Genomic DNA, 25,133 nt, shown 5'->3' with positions numbered 1-25,133 from the left:
TCCTTTGCAACCAAACCACCTTGTGTGCCACCGAGCAGCTGTTAAATGCGAGTCAGGGGAGCACGACAGCCGAGCACCACACTCAGAGCCCCCGCTCCCCGCAGCGACGCCAGCGCGTTACCCTGCTGCGTGAAAACATCTTGGTACCGTCTGTCAAAAAGGTGGTTTTCAGGGCTGGGTGGGCTTTTGTTTGCAATTTATAAACAAACTGGATTACTTTCACTTTATTCAAACATAGCTGAAGTTCTAAATAAATTTTCCATACCAGACAAGCCAGTGGTCTCAGGGAAGAACAACATTACAAACCATATTATGACTCTATCAAGCCAACATTAATTCTCAGTTGTTCACATGCACAAACAACTTGATTTACTGTCCAAGGGAAGTCTGCATGAAAAACCCATGTGAATAAAGCTATTCAAAACGCACAAAACACAACAACAACAACAACAAAAAAAAAAAGCTATGGAAACAAACAGAACAAAAAGGGAATTAAGCTTGAATTGCAAACACAGAACGCAATGGTATCATGAAGGTGGTTTGGTCCAGGAGAGCTGACTGTCATCACACGTGTGGACGTGATGTCACGTGACTGTCTTCTACTGAAGTGCTTTTTGAAATGCTTATCGTGATGGGTGCTACGTCGTTAGTGTTTCTTCCTAATGCATTTTAAAACCACCTACATACAATTATAAAAACCAGTAACTTGGACAGTTTTAACAAAACCCTCCTAGCCAGCTGAAAGATCTGAGGATCTCCAGTTGTGGTAATCAAATATGTGCAAGAGAGGGGAACAGCCACTGCACCAAAAGGTCACGGGAGCCTCCAAAAAAATGGAAAACCAAGCCCAACCCGGTAAAAACACTAAATCTGGCTGGTTTCTTGGGGCTAGAAAAGCTCCCTCCAAAGGCCAACTCTGCAGTACTTAACCACAGCACTGCGTATTCAGGAGGCCGGGTACAACTCGTAGTAGCCAAGCACCACGTTATTCAGACACCACAACCAACACCTGCACCAACAGCTGCCTGAGCTGGAAAAAGAGAAACATTATACATCAAGTTGATGGCAAGCTCGTGTTAGTCCTGTGTGCTTGTAAACCAGTTACACGCTGTCAGAGGGCAGTTAAAGTTTGATGGCTGGTCCATCAGAATCCACAGTTATATGAAGCATATAAACAGGGGAAGAAAAGGGAACTGAGTTTTTACTGGCACATTAAGAGAAATCAATTCAACGTTCGTTTCGAAAAAAATCATCAGTGCTCTCATGAAACAGAAGCAGCAAAGATCCGAAGCTGTAAACTCGATGTAGCAGTATCACCAGGCAGCCTGGGGCAGGTTTCTTGGTCAAGCCAGCAATGCTGTTGCTGTACGAGCCAATTCATTTTTAGGTGCTGATTCAGCCAAATATCTTTTTGGTGCTTGTGGAATCTGAGGAAAATCCAGCATGACTGAGCCCATTCTGCAGGACAAACAGAAAGACCATTCCCTTCACTCTACAATTCTGGGCCTTCAAACATTGTAATCAACCGATTTCTGTAACAGATTTCAACAAATACTCATGATTTGAAGTCCTCGTATCAGGTCAGCTGTGTCTCCAACTCATCAAACCACACAGCATTTTGTTGCTGACCTGAGGACTGCCAGGAGAGCGCATTAAAAAGCCCTCATGTTTCCTTCAAGAATGGTCACCCTAAGTCAGACAGCCCTGGGATTCCTCCTCACAGTAATGAATCTGAGCCAAAGAACTGGAAAAACTCCTTGGAATGGAGGCAAATATTCTGAAGTGACCCTTTGTGACAGGCAGTGACTGTTCCCCTCCAGAACCTAGAGCATGTGGTATATGGAGTGAGAGGTTACCAGTATCAACGGCATTTATTGGCTGCTGAGAAATGTGAGATGTATTCTTTTTTATATACACACATATAAAAAAATAAGAGTGAGGTAGATAAATGTTTGAAAAAAAATCAAAAACTGTCCCCGTCATACTCAAAAACCCTTATCTCAGTATTTAAATTTATTATGGGGCATCTCTACAGTGATTTAAACTGATATCACAAAAATAAATAAAAAATCCTACATAGAATACCTTCTTAATTAACTTTTTTGTCTTTTTTCATTTTTAAAAGGGAAAAATAACTATGGGACAGAGGTAAGAGAAGATAATGGGACCTAAACTACACAAGCAAAAAGCACTACAAACTTTTTCAAATCTCCAGTCAAAACTAGCAATCAGTCTATTTTAATTCTTTGTTCTTACTCAAAAAGATTGAAGCATTTCCATCCCAGAACCACCTCTTCACTGCCATCGTTTGGTTGGATCAGTGCTAAACAAAGGCTTAGATGCTGTAACTAACGTTAAGAGGAGCAACTGGTATGACTCGGTGGTTGCAGACTTTCTGGTGGCCCCCTCCTTCCCCTGTCACCAAGGCTTCTGCAACTGAACAAACAAGCTTACTCGTTTTCTTTTGTTCTGAGGTTTGGTCTAAGATTTAAGCAACAAGCTTGTACTTGTACAGGTTTCCATAGCTGCCAACACTGAACTGTTTGCTAGCCAAGCCACTGGCCCCAGCTGCACTCTGTCCACCCAGCCCCATGGAAACAGCCTGCTGGGTTCCAGTTGGTTTTGGTGTCATTTCTCTTCCCCAGGGTGCGAAGTGCAGCCTGAGGGCCCTCCCCGAGGGCTTCCTCATCACGAAAGTGAAGAGCTGGGGCTTGCTGGAGCTTCAGTGGCCACCCTAAGGCTGCCTGGCATCACCAGCTGCAACCGGTACAGCTCTTACTCACAGGGTAGAAGGGTTCAAAATAGTCTTTGTAAAAATCAGTGACCCAAAAGCCTGGTGTCTGCTGTTGTACCCAACAAATACAAAACAAAATACATATATATATGTGTGTCTGTGTGGGGGGAGTGTGTGTGGGGATGGGCGGGTGGATGTGTGCCGCAACCAAAACAAGCGGGGAGGGAAGGAGGGGAAGGACCCTTGTACAACAATGACTATAAACACTGAACAAGAATGTACTAAATATTTAACCTTTTTTTTTTTTTTCTTTTTTTTTTTCTGACCTGAGTTTGTATCATGCCTTGCACTGTAAGAGCCTCGCACGCTGCCTGGGCAGAGGATAGTGGGAAGGAAGGAAAACCGGGACTTCAACACACCACAGCACTGCTCGAGTTGTTTCCGTGCAGGGTGTCCCCCTTCTTTCTCCATGTCCCCCTCAAAAGCCCTGTAGCCCACACAGCCAAGATGTTGTAAAACAACTAATGGAGAGGAGAAAACAAAATAAAAATAAAAAACTAAAATAAAAAAAAAAAAGAGGAGGAAATGTATTTATAAAAAGGCATTAAACAGTTCATGGCAAATCATATGAAAGGTATCAGTTACTGGGAAGGAGGAAGTAAAGAGTTACACACTATAGTACAAAGCATAAGAAAATCTGTTGAAGTGGGAGGGGAGGGAAGGAGGGCAGACCTGAAGGTTCTCATAGATTAAATCCACAAAGATAAAGAACAAAAAAAATAGCAGCTTTTTTCTGTACAGACATATAGATGAGTATCTGAACCGTAAAAAAGTTATAAAAGTGACACAAAAGACAATGTGTATGCAAATGATCCATGGTCTAACATAGAACTGCAAGACCCTTCGAGAAGTCTTAATAATAAAGAGAAAAGGTCAACAAAGCATCATGTACTTGAATCCGGTTACTGCTTTTTTGTGTCTTCTCCAATCGATGTTCCGTAGGTGGTGTTTCCTGCGAGCCTGTGCGGGAGGGCAGGCTGCCACGCCGGAGATCTCTGCCGCCTCCTTTCAGGTTTCTCCTGGGTCGGTTTTGGCGTGCGGTTGCCTTTTGTTGTGTACGAAATGCACGTGTTGGTTTAGCTCACCACTGCCAGTTTTGTCCAGAACTGATCGGGATGGGGGCACGGGGGCAGGGAGGGCTGTTTCTCTACCCCATCCCTTTTATCTTCTCCATCACAAGAAAAGAAAATAATCACATTTTGTCCAGTTTTGAAAAAAGATCTCGACAATTTCATTATTTTTTTTAAGATTTTTTTTTTTTTTCTGTTTTAAATACCAGTGTATGATTGAACAGAACGTATTGGTCAGGATCTCTTTTAGACAGAGCAGTTGATTACTGTGCTCCTTCATGCCTACAAAACAAAAACAAAACAAAAACAAAACCCAAAAAAACAAAAAACAAGAGAGTTCAGGCGTTTTTTTTGGCAAAATTTGGCAGCGTTGAAAATGGGAACAACCTTGGACGAATGATGGCCCTTTTTATTCTTTTACGTGTTCCTAAAAAGATTAAAGAGCAACATTAAAAATCCAGTCTTTTTTAGTTGAGTTTTCTTTTTGTGTGGGGTTTTTGTTTGTTTGTTTTTTTCTATAAAGACCTACAGTGTCAGGCAGGTGCCTGGAGGGTCCCGGAGCCCCCCCGGCCTGCGCTATCTTTGATCTGACAAAAGTGCTGTACGGTTGAACTTGCACGCAGATATGTTTCCCATTATGAAGCAGAGAGAGAGAGAGAGAGACAGAAAGAAAAGAGAGAGAAAGGAGAAAGAGCGAGACATCAGATCTCAAGTTTTCTGTTGCTATGAAGTGTTAACATCAGAGTTTTAAAAGGCCAACTGTGCGCCCCATGAATGGAGTCCTGGACTGAAACAAACATCTGCTTGCATATCGAAAAAAAAAAACCACGACAACTTGTTTTACTGAAAAAAGGGTTCTCCCAAGTGCAGCTATGGCAGTTCTGAAGATCCACTGAGGTACAGTAGGCTGTTTGAACACATTGTGATTTCCTTTCTTTCTTCCCCCAATGCAGGTGTTGCTCCGTGTTGTGAGATTCTGGCTGTTAAGGATCAGCAGGCCGACGACTGGGGCAGCGGTAAGGCCCTCTCGTTCTTGCGTCCCCCGTTCATGTGTGCGTACGGCTGTCGCTCCTCGAAGCTGGCCCGAAGCACCACCACGCCTGGGCCGTTCTCGGCTTTGTGTCCTGAGTGCTTGTCAGTGGGTTGGAGGGTGGAGGAGGGATCTAAAGGAATGCTCTCCATGTTTTCAGTCTCCAGGTCAAGCTCCTCTGTGTCCGGAGGCTTGTTCTCTTCACTGTAGAAGAAGGAGACCTCTTTGAACGCTGGGTCCAGCTCATCTTTAATGCTACCGATGATTTCCAGGAAGGAGGGTCTCATTTTGGGGTTGTACTGCCAGCACATGCGCATCAGTTCAAACCTGCACAGGAAACACACAGTAAAACCGTTTACTGAGGTGTTTTACAAGCCCTGGCTGGAGCCCAACCAGCCGTGATGGAATCGTTCAATTCTGGTGGACGACAAAGTGACAGAACCTTTACAGGCCAAGATCCCCGTCACATTCCAACCTTTTTCCTAATCGCTGATTAGAACAGCTCCTATCTCCACCTTCTCCACTCGCTTGCCCATAAAACCATCTCATAGATACCCAACATCCAGAAGCACTTTGCACTTTTATTCTGACTTGGTTATTTCTCTCTTCTTCCTCCAAAAAGCCCTGTGCTCACTCACCCATACAGCTACATGACAATGCCTCTTGGAGTCTCTTTCCCAAACAACCCATCCCTACCCTATCAATACTGTCTTGGAAAACATGAAAATAGGAAATACACGCAAGGTAAAGCACTGCTTTTTCCCCCCCTGAAAGAAGAAAATGACATTAAAATTAATTGTAATCCCTCGAAGACATTCTCTAATCTTTTGTTTTAGAATTATGTTGTTTTCATTTATGGCCAGGGCTGCATTAATATTTCACAGAGTGTGAGATCATCTGTTTAAGCACATCCACGATTAGATCTGCACAATGTCCCACGCTGGCAAAACAAAACCACAAAATGAAACAGTAATACCTACATAATGAAAACAGCATTTTCATGACACAGCAAAATTGGATATTCCTGAGAGATCGCCCTGAGCTTTAAACACAAGAAAGGATTTCACTGCCTGTGAAGGTGGAATAGGGCTGTCTTCTGTTACAGCCCAAATAATGGGACAAATTTAAATAAGAAAAGGAAGATTGACATTAATTCTTTGAGCCAATCCTGTGTGTACACAGCACTCAGAGGAACGTGCTGCATGTAAGAAGTCACCGCTGGCCAAAACTACTGCTTTGTGTGCTGGAGTAAGAATGGATCTAAGAAAACACTGAAGAAAAATCTCTTGGTTGAAGTAACACAGCACAGATTCATTCATGTCTCTTGACTTCCCTCCCAGCACTGAGACCCCAGTCCCAGAAAGATCCCCTCAACTTCCTGGCCACTTCCCACCTCTGCCAGCATTCCCGTTAGCCAGACCACCTGAACTGCCAGTTTTGGTTCTACAAACCAATGATACCATTTTCCTCACCTCCACAGGTTTCCTGAAAGCAAGCAAGACGTTCTATGTGATGCTTAAATTAGCTCTCACTGCCTTGTGCCCAGGCAGCAGTTTACTAGATCATCAGTGTGTGGAATGATCTTATTTTACTTTTTAATTAAAAAGACAAACCCAATTGAACACAAATTCGCTGCTGTTTTGAACAGCACCTGAGTCCATCACAGAGAGATGTCTGAGCGACTCCAGAGCCCAGCCTCCAGAACAAACCTTCCAACAGGGCTGTCCCTGGAAAACCCTGGACTCTGCAGCCTGTTGCTGTGTGTTGCTGCCCACAACAGAGTCTGGTGACTCTGGGAACCCTGGCCTGAAACAAAACCAAAGCAAAGCAATCCCCTCTCCAAGGAACTCGCTCCTTGGGGAACACTGTTGCATTTCCTCATCGGGTGCACCAGACGTGAACCAGCAAAGAGACCGAACGCTGCTGTGTTTGGGATGCAAACACTGCTGAGAGCACTTCAACCCCAACAAAATCAATCTTAACTGAAGCGCATTTAAAGTCACAAATAGTCCTGCTAGACTCAGCTGGCACCGCTCTGCATGAACCATGAAGGCAGCCACCTGAGCACGGCCTTGTGACACCCACAAGAAGCTGGCAAAACCAGTTTGTGCTGGGAGAACTGCCCCGGTACTCAGCACTGTACTGTGACAGGCACGTAGACACATAAACACTGTTAAACTATTGCTTGGTTTTGAGTCTTTAAAAGGTCTTTCATAGCGAAAGTGAAGCCAAACTATAAAACTGCACTATACCCTCAGCCACGAACGGGGAGGAAAGCTTGAGACATAAATACATAAAATCCATTGCTGTTACTTCATTGCTGTTTCCTTTCCAGCTGACTGCTGCGTCCCTGAATAGAAGCGGGAGCTGGAGCCAAGAACACTGGATATTCGCTGGCGCTTCGCCCTGAGGCCTAAGGGCAGTGCTAAGGAGATACCACAAGCAGCGGAGTAATGCATGTGACATCAGCACAAACAAGGACATGTGATGTTTCTTTTAAGCCATTCCAGATTTAAAAACCCTACCGAGTTCCCATAAAAGGATTTTTTCTCCTTTTTTTAACTGTGAGGATTCAAGGCCTTGTTTACATTATCTTAAACAAAAAACCCCAAACCCTTTCCAGTAGACAATGGAGAATTTACAGGCTGTTAACAGCACCTGAGCAGCTTTATAAAGTGTGTTGCTGACTGGCGGCAAGTGAGCTCAAGGAAGCTGAAGGCATCGTCATGAGATAGAGGAAGAGCCAGTGTGTCTCATGCAGCTTTTGCTGAGAGAACTGAGCAGAAACTGAGTTACTTCTTGCACTGAGACAGTAAAAAGCAGAAAATGCAAAGTTACTACAGAAGCTGCATTCCATTTGAGTGTTTGTGCTCTGCATCAGACTTGGTTTTGTGGGGAAAAGCAAAGGGCCTCCCCTCTGCTATTCTGCTGTTGCTACACGCTGACATTACCTCTGCAGAGCAGACCCTGGTTTGTAACCGAGCGCTCGCCAGGAACAAAGGGAACATCAGCAATGCGTAAATAGTCTCGTCATCTACAATACGTGTGGGGGAAGCAATTCTGCTTCAAAACCAGAGTGGAATTCCAGCCTCCACAAGTTTTAAAAGCCCCACGGGAACACGCTGTCTGAGAGCTTCAGCTGTAACAAACCTTCTTGCCACGCAGCCATCACCTGATGAGCACTGCCGTAACAATGGTGGTACATAAAACCAGGACTTATTACACAGGAAGAGGAGAAAAACAGCAAAGCTTCTCCTGGCACTGTCTCATTGAACCATCTGTCTTGTTGCATGGTTCTGTCTGTAAAACCATGCAAACTATGCCAAGAGGGTGTAGCAAAAACAGAACTGAGTCTTGTTTCACCCTGTGTAAGAGTAAAAAAGCCTCTAGAAATACTGTCCCTTTTGTGCTCAGCCCTTTCACAGGGATTTACCACCTCTTGGAACCACAAGACAACCATGCCATAAAATCCCCCTCTGCACAAGCACCCAACACAAGCAAGAACCTCTCCAGTTCTTCATGTCCTCTGTCTCTGATCCAGCTCAAAGCTACTGACTTGCTGCTACCAGGGGCTGGCAAAGCACAGCCACTAACAGGCACGACTGGCATTGCAGTCTTAGGAGAGATGGAACGTCCAGGACTGCTCACACCATGCAGCATTCATGCGGGGGGGGGTGGCAATGAGAGGCCCTGATGAGAACTGCTGTGCTGTGGCTGGAGCGTGCACGGCTGTGCCAACATTCACATCATCTGCAAGGTTAAATATAGTAGATTTGGTGACAGTTGCAGCAAGATTCTTCTCTCTATTCTCATCGACACTTCGCCATCAGAGTCTACCAACTCCACCTGTTCTGGAGGTTTCTGTGTGTCAGTGCAGTCCTCTCTCTCTGCAGAAAGGTAGATTTCTGTTCTGCCGCTAATTTTAGTTGTTTCCAAGTCAAACTGATTTAACGAAAACAGCATCTCTGCATCTGCAGCCTACAGCACATGAGATATGTAAAAGTGCAGTTCCTGGCTCCCTTTCTCACTTGCTTTCCACAGTACCAAGCACAAGAAGTGCATCGACTTCCCTACAGCAGGTGGACTTTGCTTTCTGGACATCTTGAGTTAATACTGTGAGTTAATAGAGTTAATATTAAAATATCACAAACCTGTTGATCTTCACCAGTAAGAATTTATACCGTCTGAAAAATACCTTCCACCAGCACAAACATGCCAAGAAACCGGCCTTTGAACAGGATCCCTTATTTTACAAAGGGTTTCATAAAGCACTTGAGCAAGCAGTTGGCTGAAATATGGAGGGATGCATAGCAAGATCCATGTTCAATGTTAGGGCTCTCTGCAACTCTGCTACAAGCACCTTCATGTCCATTCAGTGATTTTCTTTCTAGGTCTGGTGCTGAGAAGCAGATTACCAGACAGCTGGAGAGGGGAGAGGAATCCTGCCAAGGCCCAGGTCTCTGTCCCTGCCAGCAGCCACACACGAGGTTCAGGACTGGCAGGAGCTGTCAGGTTACAGAGCGTTACACAGCATCTTTACAGCATCTTGGGCAAACGGGATGAAGACAGGGAAAGCAGCGAAAACATGCAGAGAAAAAAGCACCATAGTAACGCAGAACAGGTTCTTTGAATGCCAAATGCATGGAACAAAGGTGAAGATTATTCCTGGAGCTCCCTACTGTTATTCCTACAACAGCCTATTTGAATTTCAGCAGACTTGACTGTCTGTCCTAAGGCAAAGACAAAACAAGCTGAAAGGGAGCTAAAGCAAGTCACAATAAGCTGCTAAGGTCAACGCATCCTTTTCTTTTAATTATTTTTTCATTTTGGACAGACTCAGGATGTTTTATACAAAACAATCACCAAAAAGAAGACACCATTAGACTGGATGTGCCTTAGTTGTGAGTTCAGCCCTTGTTCTGATGCAGTGTCAGCCTAAAGTCTTGGTGGCTACAACTAACGTGTGAACAGCTTCTTCATTAAAATCAGCATAGAAAAGCCTTTGCTGTTACAGACTGGTGCAAAGATTTGCTCTACCAGGCATTAACCAAATTCTCCCAGCTCACAAGCCAGTTACCCTGAACATGGATTCATCCAGGAGCAACACCCAGCAAGCAGAGGAGTATCTCTGAGGAAGAGGAGGAAGGAGAACGGGCTGGGTGGGCTGCAGTAAGAGCGGCTTCATGCAGTGACTCCCCTCCTACCCCCTGTTCACAGCACACATGCCTCAGGTTAATGGGCAATTTCTAATGCTGAATGTCCTCACTGTAGAGGTATCTTCCCCCTATGGACTTGGGGAGCTGATTCCTTCACATCTCCTGTTCTTCCCCCATTTCTGCCCACCCACCCCTCCCCTTACACAGCTCTGACCATGTTAAACAATGTCCAGTCCGTCGGACTGCCAGGAATTCTCCACAGCATCATGGAAGGGAAAGAATGTGAAACGGAGGAATCACATGGCAGCTACACCTCCCCCTGCATATCCCACCCGCCCCCCTCAAACAACAAAACAACGCTGCCTGTCATCTGAAACCAAAGCCAGAGCTCCAGCCAAAAAAGCTCTTTTCCTAAGAATCCCAAGCAGCTGAGGCCCTTAAGTGATTGTATCCCTTCCATGGGCCTCCAACGAATTTCAATAACTGCAAGACACAGTATTTCCTCCCCAAAAGCCAGTTTGGGAAGTATATCAAAGTAATAAAGTCTGAACAACTGAAACTGCTGTACACAAAAGCCAGCAGAAGTATTTCAACAATGTAAAGCTAAAAACTGAAGCCTGCTGCACTGCACACCCTCCTCTGCTCAAGGCTTGGTATTGATTCTATGGGAAGGCAAAGGTTTTTCTGTGTACTTCTTTCCGTGCTTACAAGAGAGGAAACTGTTAGCAGGGGAGATTTGTTTATCTCCATGTGATGAGCACTGTGACCGAAATAGATCCAATGCTGCTTCAGACAAAGGAACGACACATCCCTTTATCTGGATGCTGAACTAAAGTTGAATCCCACAGAGTTCATGCACAACACATTTCAGCTTGGCCTATGCTCTTTTCTCTCTTTATGCTCAACAGAGTTACTTTAAGCAGAAGAGGCAAGGTTTAGGCACAAAGTCTTCTGCTGTAGCAAATGTCACTTATGAGCTTTTATTAGTCTAGTGGAAGGTGTCCATGCCCATGGCAGGGGTTGGAACTGGATGAGCTTTAAGGTCTCTTCCAACCCAAACGGTTCTGTGGTCCTATGACAATTTTGTTCATGAACACACAGACTGGCTTTTGTTTCCTCATTAGAGGAGATGGCCCAAAGAAAGACTGTGGCCAGAAGCAAAGTTGTTTTCTGGTCTAATTACTATAAAACACTAGATTGACAAAGACTGTTCAAGCAGCACCTCACATTACCATCACTCTTTACTAACCCTTTCTGTGGTAGATAGGGCAGAAGAGGACACTGAAGGGATCAGGAAGAATGAACTGTGCACTGAGAACACTGGTAGCTGTGGACACTTACAGCATATCGGGACAGTTGTCTGGTTTTTCCAGCAGGCCTCCTTCCATCACAAAGCGGAGCACTTGTTCATTGGTCATGCCTTGGTAGGGCTGCTCCGCTAACGTCGCGATCTCCCAAAGTACGACACCGAAAGACCTGGAAAACAAACCAGAACTTTAGGAATCCACGCAATATTCACAAGGGTGTTTTTCTCAGGTTGATGCTACCTTGGTTACAACAGTTCTGTACAGGTCAACAGTAAAAAAGCCACCGCAAACTCACTGCATTGACCAGAAGCCTCCTAACTCAGAGGAGATCTAAGCTGTGAGCTTGCCTGGAGAACCAGCTCGCATCTCATCTCCCTTTCCCATGGCTTTGAACTCAGAGTTCAGGCATGCTGTGAGGTGGGAAGAACAGTGGAGAAGTGGGAAGAACAGGGGAAAAGGAAAGGTGCAGGTAAAGAAAAAAGTAATTTAAAAAATCCTGTTCCTATCTCTGTGCTTCCAGGCTGGACACAGACCTCATCATTAGAGTCTGTGTGGCTGGGTGCAGGGAATCAAGATTCTATGACTCTGTGAAACCTTCTAAGCAAGTGGCAAAGTTGCTGGTTATTAAAAGTGAGCTCAACAAGTCCCCTCCAAACCACAGGGGTAACAAGAAAAAACCCCTGTACATTTATAAAAGTAAACTCTAAATCACTACGTACCACGTCAGGTACCCCACAGCAGTGGAGAAGGCAGAACCGTAAGCTCTCATTCCAGCACAAGCAGCTTTTCATCAGAAATGCCTGAGCTGCTCCAATCCGATTTAAAAGCTGCATTTCCCTGTTACTGCTCCAGCAAGCCGAGAGCTCACAGCAAACACACACCAGACACCTGCGCCTCTCATCTGCCTTACCACACGGAGCAGGCAAACGCACCAACCTCTGCTCCCCAGGCACATAAACACTTCTTGGGTAATACCTTCCATTTATCCCTCTGCTTTGGTTCCTTCCACGCTCTAAGTCAAAGGTGCAAAGTGAGGATCAAAGCGTTTGACACACAGCGGCAAGCAACAAAGCCAATTGTTGAAAGAGACATGGAAGAAATGTGAATGTTCTCCAGCTTCTTGTATCAAGACTCTAATTTGCTGCTTCAGAAGCAAAACATTTCAGTCCCCAGGAGAAACCCAGTTATCCCTTTTGCAACATGTATGTAACTATGGTCTCAAAACAGAGCTTCCAGCTCCTTCCAACTAACTACAAAGGACAGCAGAAGTGAAACAAGAAGTCTAATAATAGGAATTGATTACTGGTGAAGAAAGCACAGTTATGTAATTGGGGAATTTGGATGTAAGTATTGACACTTGCTAAAAATATCTCCATTTAAAATTAACTTATTGAGCAGACATGGCTCAAACTGTCTGTGCTGAAGAGTCATCTACTTTTAGAGCTGCTGTGCACAAGAAAGAACATCTAGATGTTGTCTTGTCTTCTGCAGCTAAACTGCTGAGTCAAGCTTAGAGGAAAACCAGCACTGTTTCAATAGGGTATTGTTATGAAAACAGGAGTCCAGTATTATTAGCTGGTTATGGTAGAGTGGTTTTATCTTTCATTCTCCGCTGTATCTGAAATGGTTTGCATCTGGAGCCAGAAGCCACAAACAGACTTGCAATTGTTTGTCTTTCAGGGGAGGGAGGGACAGAGGGTCAGCTCAACGTTTTGGTGCCTTTGAAGCTGCTCCGATCACTGCAGGAATAATGAGAACAAGCCTTGCACACCTACTAGTCATATTATCATAACAAATAAACTTATGTTGCTCCTTCAAGGCAACTACCAGTTCAGAAAGAATGCAAGATGCTCAAGACTTATTTATAGAAAAACACCCTCACCCTGAACAGTATTGCATTAAAATGTTCTCCTTCCCTAAGTACAACAAAAACAGTCTTGTCTAATTACCTCATCCTTCAGTCTGAAAAGCAATAAAAGAATGAATTGCTAAAACAAAGCTCCACCCTTCAAAACCTCCAGATGCTCTTTCTGCAGTTTGCCATTTCACCTTACAGCTTATAAATCTTGGACTCTGACCACTCTCACAGTTCTGTCTTTTTGACATTCTGGCTTCTACAACTGATCTCGAAGAACACAGAACCAGATGTCACAATATCCTATTAAACAGGCAGGAAAAGCAATCTCAACATTTTTTACTGTTTGACAAAAATAAATGGCCTCCAAAAGAGCCAAGTTACATGGTTTACATGAAGTAACTTCAAAATCTGAACCAATACAAGGAGTCGGGTAGTTTTTCCTGGCAAAGAGACCTTCAATGTACAGTATTTGGTCTAAAAATTATTGATAAGTAAACCAGAATGATCCTTTTAGCCACAAGCAGATCAAGTCAACAGAGAGTACTTCATGAGAGTGGTAAGTCAAGCTCTACTGCATTGGAATTCAGATTGAAATTCCTGAATCTGTAGCTGTGGATATATGTGGCAAACACAAATATAAACATGTACTAAACAAACAGCATATTCCTCATGTTGAACCAGGGGTTTTGTACCTCAAGACAGTACACCTATGTGAACCAAACTGCAGAGTAAGTCACAATTAAGACGACAAACCATCCCAAGGAGGAACTGTGACATCCTGATGAGAACTGTGGACTCTCTATAAAACATTTTTTTCCTCTCTATGCTTTCAAGTAAAAATCTGTCAGATTTTACCTCCTCCTCCTTTTAAACTTTCCAATCTTATAATCAGTGAGCCACTTTACTTGATGTGACTTCTGGCTATGACATCTTGCACAGCCTGTCCCACTGATAAGTGGCAATATTGTTTGCTCAACCCTGCTATGGCCTGAATCACCGATTGATGCCAAATCCTGCTAACACTGAAAGGAGAACTTACGTGCTTCCTGCAACAACTAAAGCACTAATTTACTTCTGACGCCTGATCTGGCGTCACATCTGTGCAGTTTTTTGTTTGGATTTTGAGTTATGTTTAATCAGTAACGTCACTTAACAGTTCTGGGTTAAAGCAAAGCCTGTATGGAACCAGTGCAGTGCGTCACCGAAGCAGAACACCTCATCTGCTGTAGTCCACTTCTGATACCAAAGGCTGGGCTTAGCAGTTCTGTTGCACAGTAATAACAGGCAGGTTTTGCCAGCTCCTCAACTCCAGGCTCATTCTACACCTGGGGATTTCTAGTGTTATATTCCAAATTTCTGTCTGCTTTGTGAAGCCATTACAAGTCCTGAAGTTCTTTTACTGCAGGAGACTGCCAAAAGCATGCCTGCGCTGTTCCATTAGATAAATGGCTGATACAGAGCTTCCCCATCAACTAGAAGTGGTTATTTTCATCTACTTCCAAGTTTGAGGGTTACTGGATTCATAAATAAGTTAACTAGCCATATGCAAAGAAAAATTTATGCAGCATTCTGGTGCTTTGCTTTTTCACTTGCTACATGATTCCTCTATGAACCTTTCACTCAAAGCTGGTGCTGTGGACTACAGTCCACCGACTCCAAAATCCTCAAGCTGTTTAAAGAAAATGCAGTTTACTACTAAAATACCATTCCTACTGACTTCTAGACATTTGGAGGCAATCAGCTGCCAATTCTGCAACAGATCAGCAGTAAAAACATCTTGTTAGGAAGGCAGAAAAACCATAAAAGACAGAGTAGAGGTTTTGCCAGTACACGTTCATCTGCTGCCAAGTCCTCCCTACCTATCTGCAAAAGTTTTGGGGGGGGAGTGTGTGAGGGGAATTGTTCCAGGGTACTATTTCTTCTAAGAAGTGTATTTTGAAATACCCTGAATGCCTCTATTAATAATTTCACAAATACAACAACTGGACAATGTGCTTTTAGAGAATAAACTATTTCTGCATCTTGCGGTATATAAAACAAGCAAACAAAGCTCCAAATGGAGAAGGATATACACAGGGGAGATCTCCCAAGACAAAAACCTGCTGGTGTACACAACCCGTCTGAGGGAAAGGAGAGTTGTTATTTACACAGAAGGTTTTGATAGAAAAGCAGGTCAGTACTAGGAACCTTTCTGTATTCGTGGCAACTTTTAATGCTCTTCTTGAAGAACGACAATTTGGAAAACAACAACTTGCTCCTCCAGGTGAAGGAAATATTTTTCACTGCACAACTGATTTTACAACCCACAGCAGGAAACATGCCGCCACCTCCAGTGTGGGATATCCATTTATTCCTGCTCTCTGAGAGCAGAATTTAACCTCATGAATTCCTGACTTTGCAATGGAAAGATGGAATACAAAGCAGAATGCTTCCCAGTGGTAAAAGAGAGCTACTTTTGAGAAGACAGGAGAAGCAGCACATTTAGTTAAGTCTACCAAACAAGAGGCTAGAAAGAAGAGGGGCTAAACCAGTTTTTCAGAGCCCCTTTTTTGTTACCAGACATCGGAGTGCGTGGTGAAGACTCCATCTTTCAGTGATTCTGGGGACATCCAGCGGACAGGCAGCAAACCTTTCCCTCCTTTACGGTAATAATCTGTCTCATAGATATCTCTTGTCATGCCAAAATCTAGAAGGAATAAATGTTTCAAGAAGGTGTAAATGCTTTGAGTTTGCAGGATAAAATGATGAACATTTCCCTTACTACAAGTCATTGAAACCAGCACAGAATCACAGTTTGGTGCAAAGAATCTGCAATCTCTTACCAGGATCCCTGCCTTTTACCTGCTGCCTTAGGGCTGTGGTTAGCTTCCCTCCCAACAAAACCAACTGACTTCAGTAGGTGAGCAGTCTGAATGATTTAAATATGAAAAGTTCCAGGATTTATGCTCAAGCTTCGCAGGAAACCACATCTTCTGAAGGTCATATAATTCACTAATCTGTTCTCTGAATTCAACAATTTTCCTTTTAAAGAGTGTAAAGAGCTCCTTTAGCAGTTAATACTATTGTCTCTAATTGAAGAATCTCAAACGTTGAGGGAAATGCTTCTCTTTTTAATTCTCTCCAAGGGTAATTTGCAATTCCTGTACAATATTCCATCTCGAATGCTACAGAGGATTCATTTATGACTAACACAGGCCAATATTAAAGACGTACTTTGTGTTATACGTACGTCCTTAACTGTAAACATGCAAGCATTTGCAAGACTTGGATCTAACACTGCGTGTCTCCTGACTGTAACTCAGACTTAGTCCAGCATTTTTTCCCTATACTATCAGTTTGACACACATGAAACTGCTGGGTTTTGGAGTAGCCTATTTAAACCGGTTACTGTGTTTTCAGACACTAACCAGAAAGTTAATAAATCAGGTGGCATCAAATCTCTTACTAATATTAAATGCTGGCTGCTAACACAGCAGACTCCGGGCAAAATCCATTTTACCAACAGAGACCTGAAGCTGCCCCTTGTTTTCTGGGAAAAGTGGAGTGAAAAGAGGACAGAATTCCTCCAGTTCTCATTCACAGTCTTTATTACCAGTCCATGGAAGTCGTTATTACCAAGCTTGGATGAGTGACCAACCACTGATTGTTCTCGTTCCTTGTGTGCTAGGGACCACTGGTACCTTCAGTGATTATGACTAAAAAGCCCATCTGTGCAGCTATTCCATCACTCCCACACACCAGGGTGACTTTATCCTGGTTGAATGGAAAATTCTTTAAAGATGTAATGCAAATAAGAAACAGATAGGCAACGAGCAGAGGGTAGTGTAGCATAAAGCTCTTCCTCTGAGATCTAAACATCTGAGTTGGCGTGTTCCAGTCAAAATGCTCCTAAACTGTTTCTCCATGAAGGGATCTTCAGTACTGGTACATAAACGAGAGCAGTGCAGCACATTTCATGAAATGCTTTTGCAATAACCATGTACCATGTTAAAGGGAAGAAATGCACCATCTCCAGTTCAAAGAACTGTAAAACATGCTGGGGAGGGGGAAGAGGAGGGAGAAAGCTGGAATGGGAAGGATTCAGGCTGACTTCCCCCAAACCTGCAGAAAATGCACAAAATCCCCCAAAGATCTTATTTCCTAATTAACTGACTCAAAATGAAATCATTTTTTCTTTCTCCCAAATGACAGGATTACTTACACAAATTATCAAAATAGCTGAGTTAAGCTCAGAGAAAAAGAATTAGTTTCCTACAGCAGAAGGCTGTTGCTATACATGTTATTTTAATATGCACAACTCAAAAACAGCCAAAAGCTTAAAAGCATCCTCTGGAGAGAAGTCTGAAAAAACTCATCTGACACTATTTTGGAGGGATGGTGAAGGGAAAAACAGCAGAGCAGAAGAAAAGCCATTCTGTTGTCTGGAAAGCAGAACTCCAGTTCAGACTGGAAAGCACCCAGCTGAAGTCAAGCTTTACATTCCACTTCTACATCAGATATACTTTAAAATGATCCTAAAATTCCTATCCTTGAATCAATAAACAGGAGGTGGAATTATTTTTGCACATTAACAGACAAGTGAATGACACACCAGTGGCAATGACACCATCCACCCAGATGTCTGCAGCATCTGCACCTTCAATCACTGCTTCACTAGCTCTTTTTAAACCCACATACTATACTATTTCCTCAGTGGAACAACAGCAAGTAGAGGTATTCCAAGAGTTTCAACTCCATGTTGATTGCTCACAGGTCTCAAAATCACAACAAGCCTTCACAAGGAGCATGCTTCAGAAATTTAAACTAGAGCAAAGTTTTAAAAGGTCTTTTGAGCAGCTTTCAGAACATGAAAATGCCTTCTAAAATGCTGATTTTTTTAGAAGGATGATGGGTTTTGTTTGTATAGAAGTCAAGAAAGCACACCTCCAATCTTCACTGTGAAGTCTTCTGCCACCATGCAGTTTCTCGCAGCAAGGTCTCTGTGAACAAATTTGTTGGCGTTGAGGTATGCCATCCCATCAGCAATCTCTCCTGCCATCTGAATCATCTTCTTCAGAGTGGGAGGGGCCTGGCCAGGATTATTCTGAGCAAGATTAAGAAGATAAAACAGGTAAAATAAAACATCAAACTGCAAGATACTATTTTTTCTTATTATTAGTTTTTAAATCACATTATCACAGTTCAGCCAGACATGATCCAGTCGAAACAGAAACTCATGATGATGTACACCATAGCTTAGTGGGAAAACTGGCCATATCAAGCCGGGTTACAAACATAACTCCCAAATAGCTGTTCTATAACAGGCCATTCTATTTTAATGAACACAATCCAGAAAGACTTTTTGGTACAAGGATATCTTACACCTATGGAGTTTAAATGCTCACCCTTATGGACATCCATCCCTATGGGAGCCAAGAAGATAAAACCAAGAAAGCCCAGAAGGACCAATGTGAGTTGGATCCCCAGGAGGAAGAGATGGGTATGGGAGCTGCATGGTTAAATTATCACTTAAGCCAGTGATCAGGCAAGCCCTCCACCCACATCTTATTGAAGCATCCTGCCTTCCTCCTCATACAGGTCCTCAGAAGAGTCTGCTCAACTCTACACTCCACATCAAGGAAGACAGGGAATTTAGGAACAGACAAGCACTGGCTGCTTTGGAGAGCACCAGCATACAAGACAGAAAAGCCAAGCACGGAGCTCGTCATTTTGGTGATTTTTATATCATGTCACTGTCCCTTTTAATGAAGTTTGTTGAATTCAACCAAAACTATTTATATATAACCTGAAACTTTATTAATCATAGATGCTAATCAAGCCTTTAGTTCCATAGTCCTACTGGTATTTCCTGAATCCTGTATTCAGTATGATTATTTTCTGTATCAAATCACTTAATCAATCTGTTCTTGCTAGATGCAATGCCCTCCGTTTATATCATATTCATTCTCTTGTGCACATACTGTGCTCGTTTATTTGCATCTGAATTTCTAGATCAAGGGCAAAAGTTACTGAGCTCATTTTCTACATAGTCTACTATGATTTCAGTGGCAAGTGACCTACATGTTATCTTTGTCCTTCAGACCCTCTATCATATGTGGCAATTTTAGCTGTTAGACTGATGGGCTACATATCAGAGTAGCAGGTTAGCTAAGAGACTACATTTTTACTTCCCAGCACAGGCAACAGGCAGGATATACAACATGAAACAATGACCCTACCACGCCTGCTTCAACTGGCTAATTTTTAGTTTAATATCTTAATGAGGAATCAGATTAGACACAAGATTTAATTCAAACCTAGAAAACAGGACTCAGTAACACAAGAAGGGACATATTCCATGCAGCACACTGGGCTGTTTGCAACAGCTACCTCATGAAAAAACGTGTTGCAGATCACAGAGCAGCTCATGTTTTGTTCTTAGAGCTTAAGGAGAAGGGCAAGAAAGGCTAATTGCCTGCTGCTTCCAACATTAGGCTGTTCCATTCAAGATGATTCTAACTGAAGAAATAAAAAACATCAAGCAGCTCCTCACTCACCTCTGTGTCTGGCCTCAATGATCTCAGGTAACTTTTGAGGTCCCCACGTGTCATCAGCTCCATAATAACCAGTGTAGGCTGGCCCTGAGAAACAACACCAAGCAGCCGAACCTGGAAAAGACAAATGTTCAGTCATAAATACAGCTAACTGAACCGTAGTAACCATTTACTCATGTTGAGATGTAGCCCCAAACATCTGTGAACCTGCAGGAAAGGTCTGAAAGTAGATCTGGTTTCACTTGCTGACTCCTGTTTCACAGTAACATTATAAATCTGCACAGAGTTGAACCTAAAATCCCAAGTCAGTGAAGATGAACACCCTGAACACCCTCATGTCAACAAGCACCACAGCTGTATGAATCACAGCACTCTCACAACTTACCACATGGTGACAATTGAACTCCTTCATCACCGAGGCCTCATTTAAGAACTCTATCCTCTCACGCATACTTGCAGACTCATTGACAGTCTTGATGGCCACCCTGGTCTCTGGCTCATCCTTCACCACTCCCTTGGCTATTCCCTCATACACCATTCCAAAGGAGCCTTGACCAAGCTCCCGACACATGGTGATCTTCTCACGGGGCACCTCCCATTCATCTGGAACATACACTAAGGAGATAAAGAACAGACCATAATGTTCTGCTTTTCCAAGATGTGTGATCACTGACCACTTTATGATACCAACTGCCCAAAGAGTTCTACTGTAAAACACACTAAACAATGCTGAGATTTTGAGCAATTCATGCAAACAGTCCATGGTCTTTCCCATACAGAGACAGACAGACAGACAGATAGATAGATAGATGGATGCTTGGCATACAAATAAACGTGTAGATGGACTTGAAGTGGATTTACTATGGTACTAACATAATGGGATAGAAAGAAGGAACCTCAAGGCACCAAAACAGCGTGGGAAGAGGTCTGAATCAATACTTCAGGCTTGAGCTTTTCTTGGGATCCTTGGTTTTCTAATTCTTCGAGACAGCATCAAACGTACTTAATCAACAGTATCAGTTCAGTGTCTGCTGTATTCTCTATTAACAGATTGATTTTATGACTAGAAGAGACTCTCTGATCTAGTAGGCTCTTTGCATGAAACAATTCTGATCACTTGTACAAGCACTGCTGCACCAGTAAAGGCAGAACCTGCTGCTGCTGCCACAAGTCTTTGATCTGAGGCAGATGAGAGATCCCAGGTGGTGTCTGCCAGGAGGGAGGACTGCCTCAGGCAAGAAGACATCTGAGTAGTCACTGATGCTGCTCCCTATCAGTCACCAAAGGAGGGGACAGTTGTGTCACATGCTCTGGATGGGTGAAATGACAGGATGCAAAAACAGAGGATTATAGCATGAACACTGACAGACCTTTAACCCTAATGGTGCCACTATAAAAAAATGTAACAGTAAAATAGGCTAAGCTCATTAGCCTCCTGGGCTAAAGAGAGTTTTATTGGGATGGGAAATGAGGAGACAGAATTGGTTTTTGTAAGTGTTACTATTTTCCACATGAGAAGCACACAGAAACAAGCAGCGGATTTGTTCCAGCAAGTCAGAATGGGGCTTAAAAGGGCAAACATGAAAGACAATGAATTCATGAATTCTTCCTTTATTCCAATGAAAACATCACTGGATGAGTAGACGATACTCTGAAAGTGAAACTACTGCCTCCAAATTTGCCTCCACTGAATAAACTACAGGAAAAATGTCAAACCCTCCCCAATTTCAATAGACAGGTGACACTGACATATTATCGACGATGGATTCACATCTGTGCTAAAAAAACAAAGAGAGAAAGCTGGTTTACAACATCCTTTTTCCAGATTCATACCTTCCAAACCTGGACACAAACAGAATACATAAAAGCAGCAGAAGTGTAAGGCCACACTTACCGTCTGAAGCACTGAAGTACTCGGGGTTCACGGAAGCATACAGCACTCCATTGCCCAGCCTGTCACTGTTCCTGTTGAAATATTTTTGTTTGTTTTTTACTCTTTAAACCTAAGTATATTTCAGACCACCTCTTCTACAGCTTTTCCACCATTTGCTCAACCACAGAGTAATATTTACTGTACATGGAGAGCTTTTCAGACAAAGGGGACAAACCAGGTTCTTATTCCACCTCACATAATCAATGGGAAAACAACCCAGAATAGCTTTCCCAGGAAGCCTGCAGTCTATACCAAATCAGCACCAGAAAAACGTAGACATGAGGTACATTTAGCTGCTGGATAAACTTCCTTTAAGAAAGGCAGCTGTATGGTGATAAACCCAGGAGACCTGTGGCTGAGAACACACTTTAACATCATCTGCTCTACTGTGGGAGAGAAGTGATCTAGCAAAGGACAAGATTGTTTTTAATGGGGGATTCCACTCGACTATTTCATAAACATTTCTATTTTATTTCAAAAACACGCACACATTTTACTGGGGCGGTTTTCAGAATAAGACACATTCAGCACTGTGAGAGCTCTTGCAGGAGGCAGGTTGTAGATCCAAAATTATCAGACTTAGAAAATCAAAAGACAAAACGTTCTTTGGGCTATAACAACAGTTTAAAGAAGGATGAGTTAACAGGCATTTCACCTAGGAGAGCCCAAGGGAAAGCCAAGCAGGTACTGTACTTCACTGGCTACAAAGCCCTTTCTGGAGTGCTTGAGGAGAACTGGTCCTCCTGTCTGCAGTGCTACAAATGAATTAGAGCTGAAAATAATGGGATACTCAACGAGCGTCATTTATATGAGTGTAATAAAAAGCCTCCATACCTAGGAAGTGGCAAGGCTGAACACTGGCACTGACTTGTATTATGCTCTCATCATGTACTTCGATTAAATAATAATAATAAAAAAAAAAAATCACTAGTTACAAAGAACAAAACTGAGGAAAACGAATCAATGGAACAGTCCCTTGGACTGCTCTGTCCAGGATGTGATTTTTCAAGTGGATGTGAAGACTTTAAAAAACCTCTAGAATTTGCATGAAATCAAATTAACCCAAACAGAAACTAAGTTTTCATCATTTATATTGACCCATATTTCAGTCAAATCTTCTGATTATATAGGTTCAGTCTGCCATCACTGCCCTAGTGGATATGCTCCTGACGAGCCTTCCTCTTCCCTCTCAAACATGATACTGTAAAAAAAGTATCCTGACATCTCAAGCAGCAGCCAGATACTTGCTGGTAACTCTAAACCACCTCCTTTTACACACCAACAAAACAGAATCTACTTCAGCTTCTCAAGTCATCTGAATGCCTTTTCCCTTTATAATGACTAACTTCATGGGCATGGATTTGAAATGAAACATTCCCCTCCTGCACTTTTAACCGCAAGCATATACAACTCACCTCTTTTTGTTAAAGACGTACAGCATAATCAGCAATCCCCCAATGATGAGCAGGAAAGCAATAGGGAGCACGATTATCAAATGCAGGAAGTTCCCATAGTTTGCTGCTGCAACCAACAAGAAAACAATTGTATCAGGGTTTCTATAAAATCTCCATTAACAAAGAAACATTCAAAACCCACTCAGTGTATTTCCATACAGGGAAGAAATCAAAGTACTCATTTTCTTGTCTGATGTGGAAAAATGTACTCAGAAACACTCCCTGACTGCAGATGAGTGGAACAAGAAAACAGGCAGTGAAAAAGCATTAATTCTGTACAAGAACAGTGTCTGTCTGGGGTTTGTTTCACAAGTTATGCTTAAGGACTTATAGACCTCAGTGAACAATATGTAACTGTTCACTTGCATATTCAGTTTCTTTCCACTTTTTGTTCACCTTGTTCACCTTGCAATTGCTTATATTTATATTCATAATATACACACCCTGCTCTTTAAGTTCTTCGAAATCCAGCAATTAGAAAACCAAAAAGGAATAAAAGATGGAGTTACAGTTCTCTGTGGATACATCTGCTCTATGACTAAATACAGGAGTTCTTGAGAGGGTCTCTGTGGACACTACAGTGGTGTTCTTCCAAAAATATAAATTACTCCCACTGTCGGGAGCAGCATCACCGTTTCATGAGGATGTTATCTTTATCAAATGTCGCTTGTAATAGGTCACATATGAAAAAGCATCTTGATATTTAAGAAAACATGCCAGCCAAAAACCTAAACAAATTGTTTGTTTCCTGTATTATTCTGCAGTTTGAAGCAGGTTTCCCTTATTGCCACAAGTTTTGTACAATACAACTCATGTTGTTACGGCTACCATCACTTTCTTACCATAGCTGTGCCCCACAGCAGTGTGTTCTACACACCCACCACCTGGTTGCACCTCTCATATATATAATACAATGAGTGTCAAAAAACGGGCCACACCTCAGATGCACCTCCTGGTTGTCAACACTTGCTGAAAAGATGGTACAGAGAAGAGTTCCCAAAGAAGCATCAGCAAAAAAGAGGAGTGTTCAGAGTACAGGCAAGAGACTCATATGCCCAGTCACATACGTAAACATATGTAATAACAGTTATTATTAAAAAGACCATAGTCCCCCAGTTTGACGCAGCCAACAAACATTCATCTTACATTTGGGTTGCACATAGAAAGAGACTGGCTCAGTCCATGACCCATTTCCCGCTAATGAAGTGGCCTGGACTCTAGCAGAATAGTTTCCAGGGTTCAGGTGGGTTAGTTTAGCTCCTCCAAGCTTCTTGTATTCCTGCCTGGAAACACATTCCCGCTTCTCCTAAAAAGCAATTTACAGTTCATGTTAATATCTCCACATTCCTTCATTCTTAAGAAAACAATGTAACTGCAAGATAAGCTAATTTTGGTAACTGAATTTGGTAATTTTGGTAACTGAAAGCTCCATCTCATCAATTTTTGTTCAAACACCTTAAGGAGATACATAGAATTCAAAATTATCAAACAAACCAAGGGAATGACATGCTGGTTGGTGCTGAGTGTTTGAAGGTGCAATTCCTATCTGTGATCTGCAGCACTGCACAGAAGCATGTTAAGAAGTGTATAAATTATGTGTATAATTTTGTGTATAAATTATGAGTTACAAGCAGTAACTCTTGAAGAAATGTCAAATCCTCACCTCTCCGTGCTGCCCATATTTGATTTCATACATTAGTATCAGCCCATTGGGGTTTGCAGGCTCTAACCACTTCAGGTAGACGGTATTTTCTTCTTTTGCTTCCCATGCTACCGTTCCTGGAATGTTATCTGCTCCCTCTGTAAAATATTTACAAGTGATGTGAGAAGGACACCTACTACTGAAACAGGAACTTATGCAACAGTTGAGGAAAAGGAAAGGTTCATAGTATTCTTTAGGTATCAAAGCACTGCAGTAAGGGCTATGCAGAGATCCAGAGAACAAAATGCATTGGTCAGGGAGAGATTAGCAGAGTCTGAACTGCTCGTTACCAGGAA

General features: G+C 42.7%; 1 protein-coding gene across 2 annotated transcripts in view; it reads right to left on the bottom strand.

Moving 5' to 3' along the window:
• Window positions 1–209: 209 nt before the first annotated feature.
• Window positions 210–25,133, bottom strand: part of IGF1R (insulin like growth factor 1 receptor) — a 178,858-nt gene continuing 153,934 nt past the window's right edge. Inside the window, exons 12-21 of one of the 2 annotated variants that reach the window (XM_030496691.2) lie at window positions 24,799–24,935; window positions 24,282–24,441; window positions 23,097–23,202; window positions 21,643–21,713; window positions 20,134–20,363; window positions 19,752–19,862; window positions 18,139–18,298; window positions 15,772–15,901; window positions 11,392–11,526; window positions 210–5,221 (exon numbers count right to left, since the gene is read on the bottom strand). In XM_030496691.2, coding sequence (XP_030352551.1) covers window positions 4,855–5,221; window positions 11,392–11,526; window positions 15,772–15,901; window positions 18,139–18,298; window positions 19,752–19,862; window positions 20,134–20,363; window positions 21,643–21,713; window positions 23,097–23,202; window positions 24,282–24,441; window positions 24,799–24,935 — 1,607 coding nt within the window. In that variant the 3' untranslated portion in view covers window positions 210–4,854. The remainder of the gene's footprint in view (window positions 5,222–11,391; window positions 11,527–15,771; window positions 15,902–18,138; window positions 18,299–19,751; window positions 19,863–20,133; window positions 20,364–21,642; window positions 21,714–23,096; window positions 23,203–24,281; window positions 24,442–24,798; window positions 24,936–25,133) is intronic. The other variant, XM_030496692.2, reaches the window with a different exon arrangement.

The sequence above is a fragment of the Strigops habroptila genome, chromosome 9 (genome assembly GCF_004027225.2).
Source record: "Strigops habroptila isolate Jane chromosome 9, bStrHab1.2.pri, whole genome shotgun sequence".
Lineage (NCBI taxonomy): Eukaryota > Metazoa > Chordata > Aves > Psittaciformes > Psittacidae > Strigops > Strigops habroptila.
The sequence above is the reverse complement of the archived record's forward strand: the minus strand, read 5'-3'. Positions and strand labels throughout refer to the sequence as shown.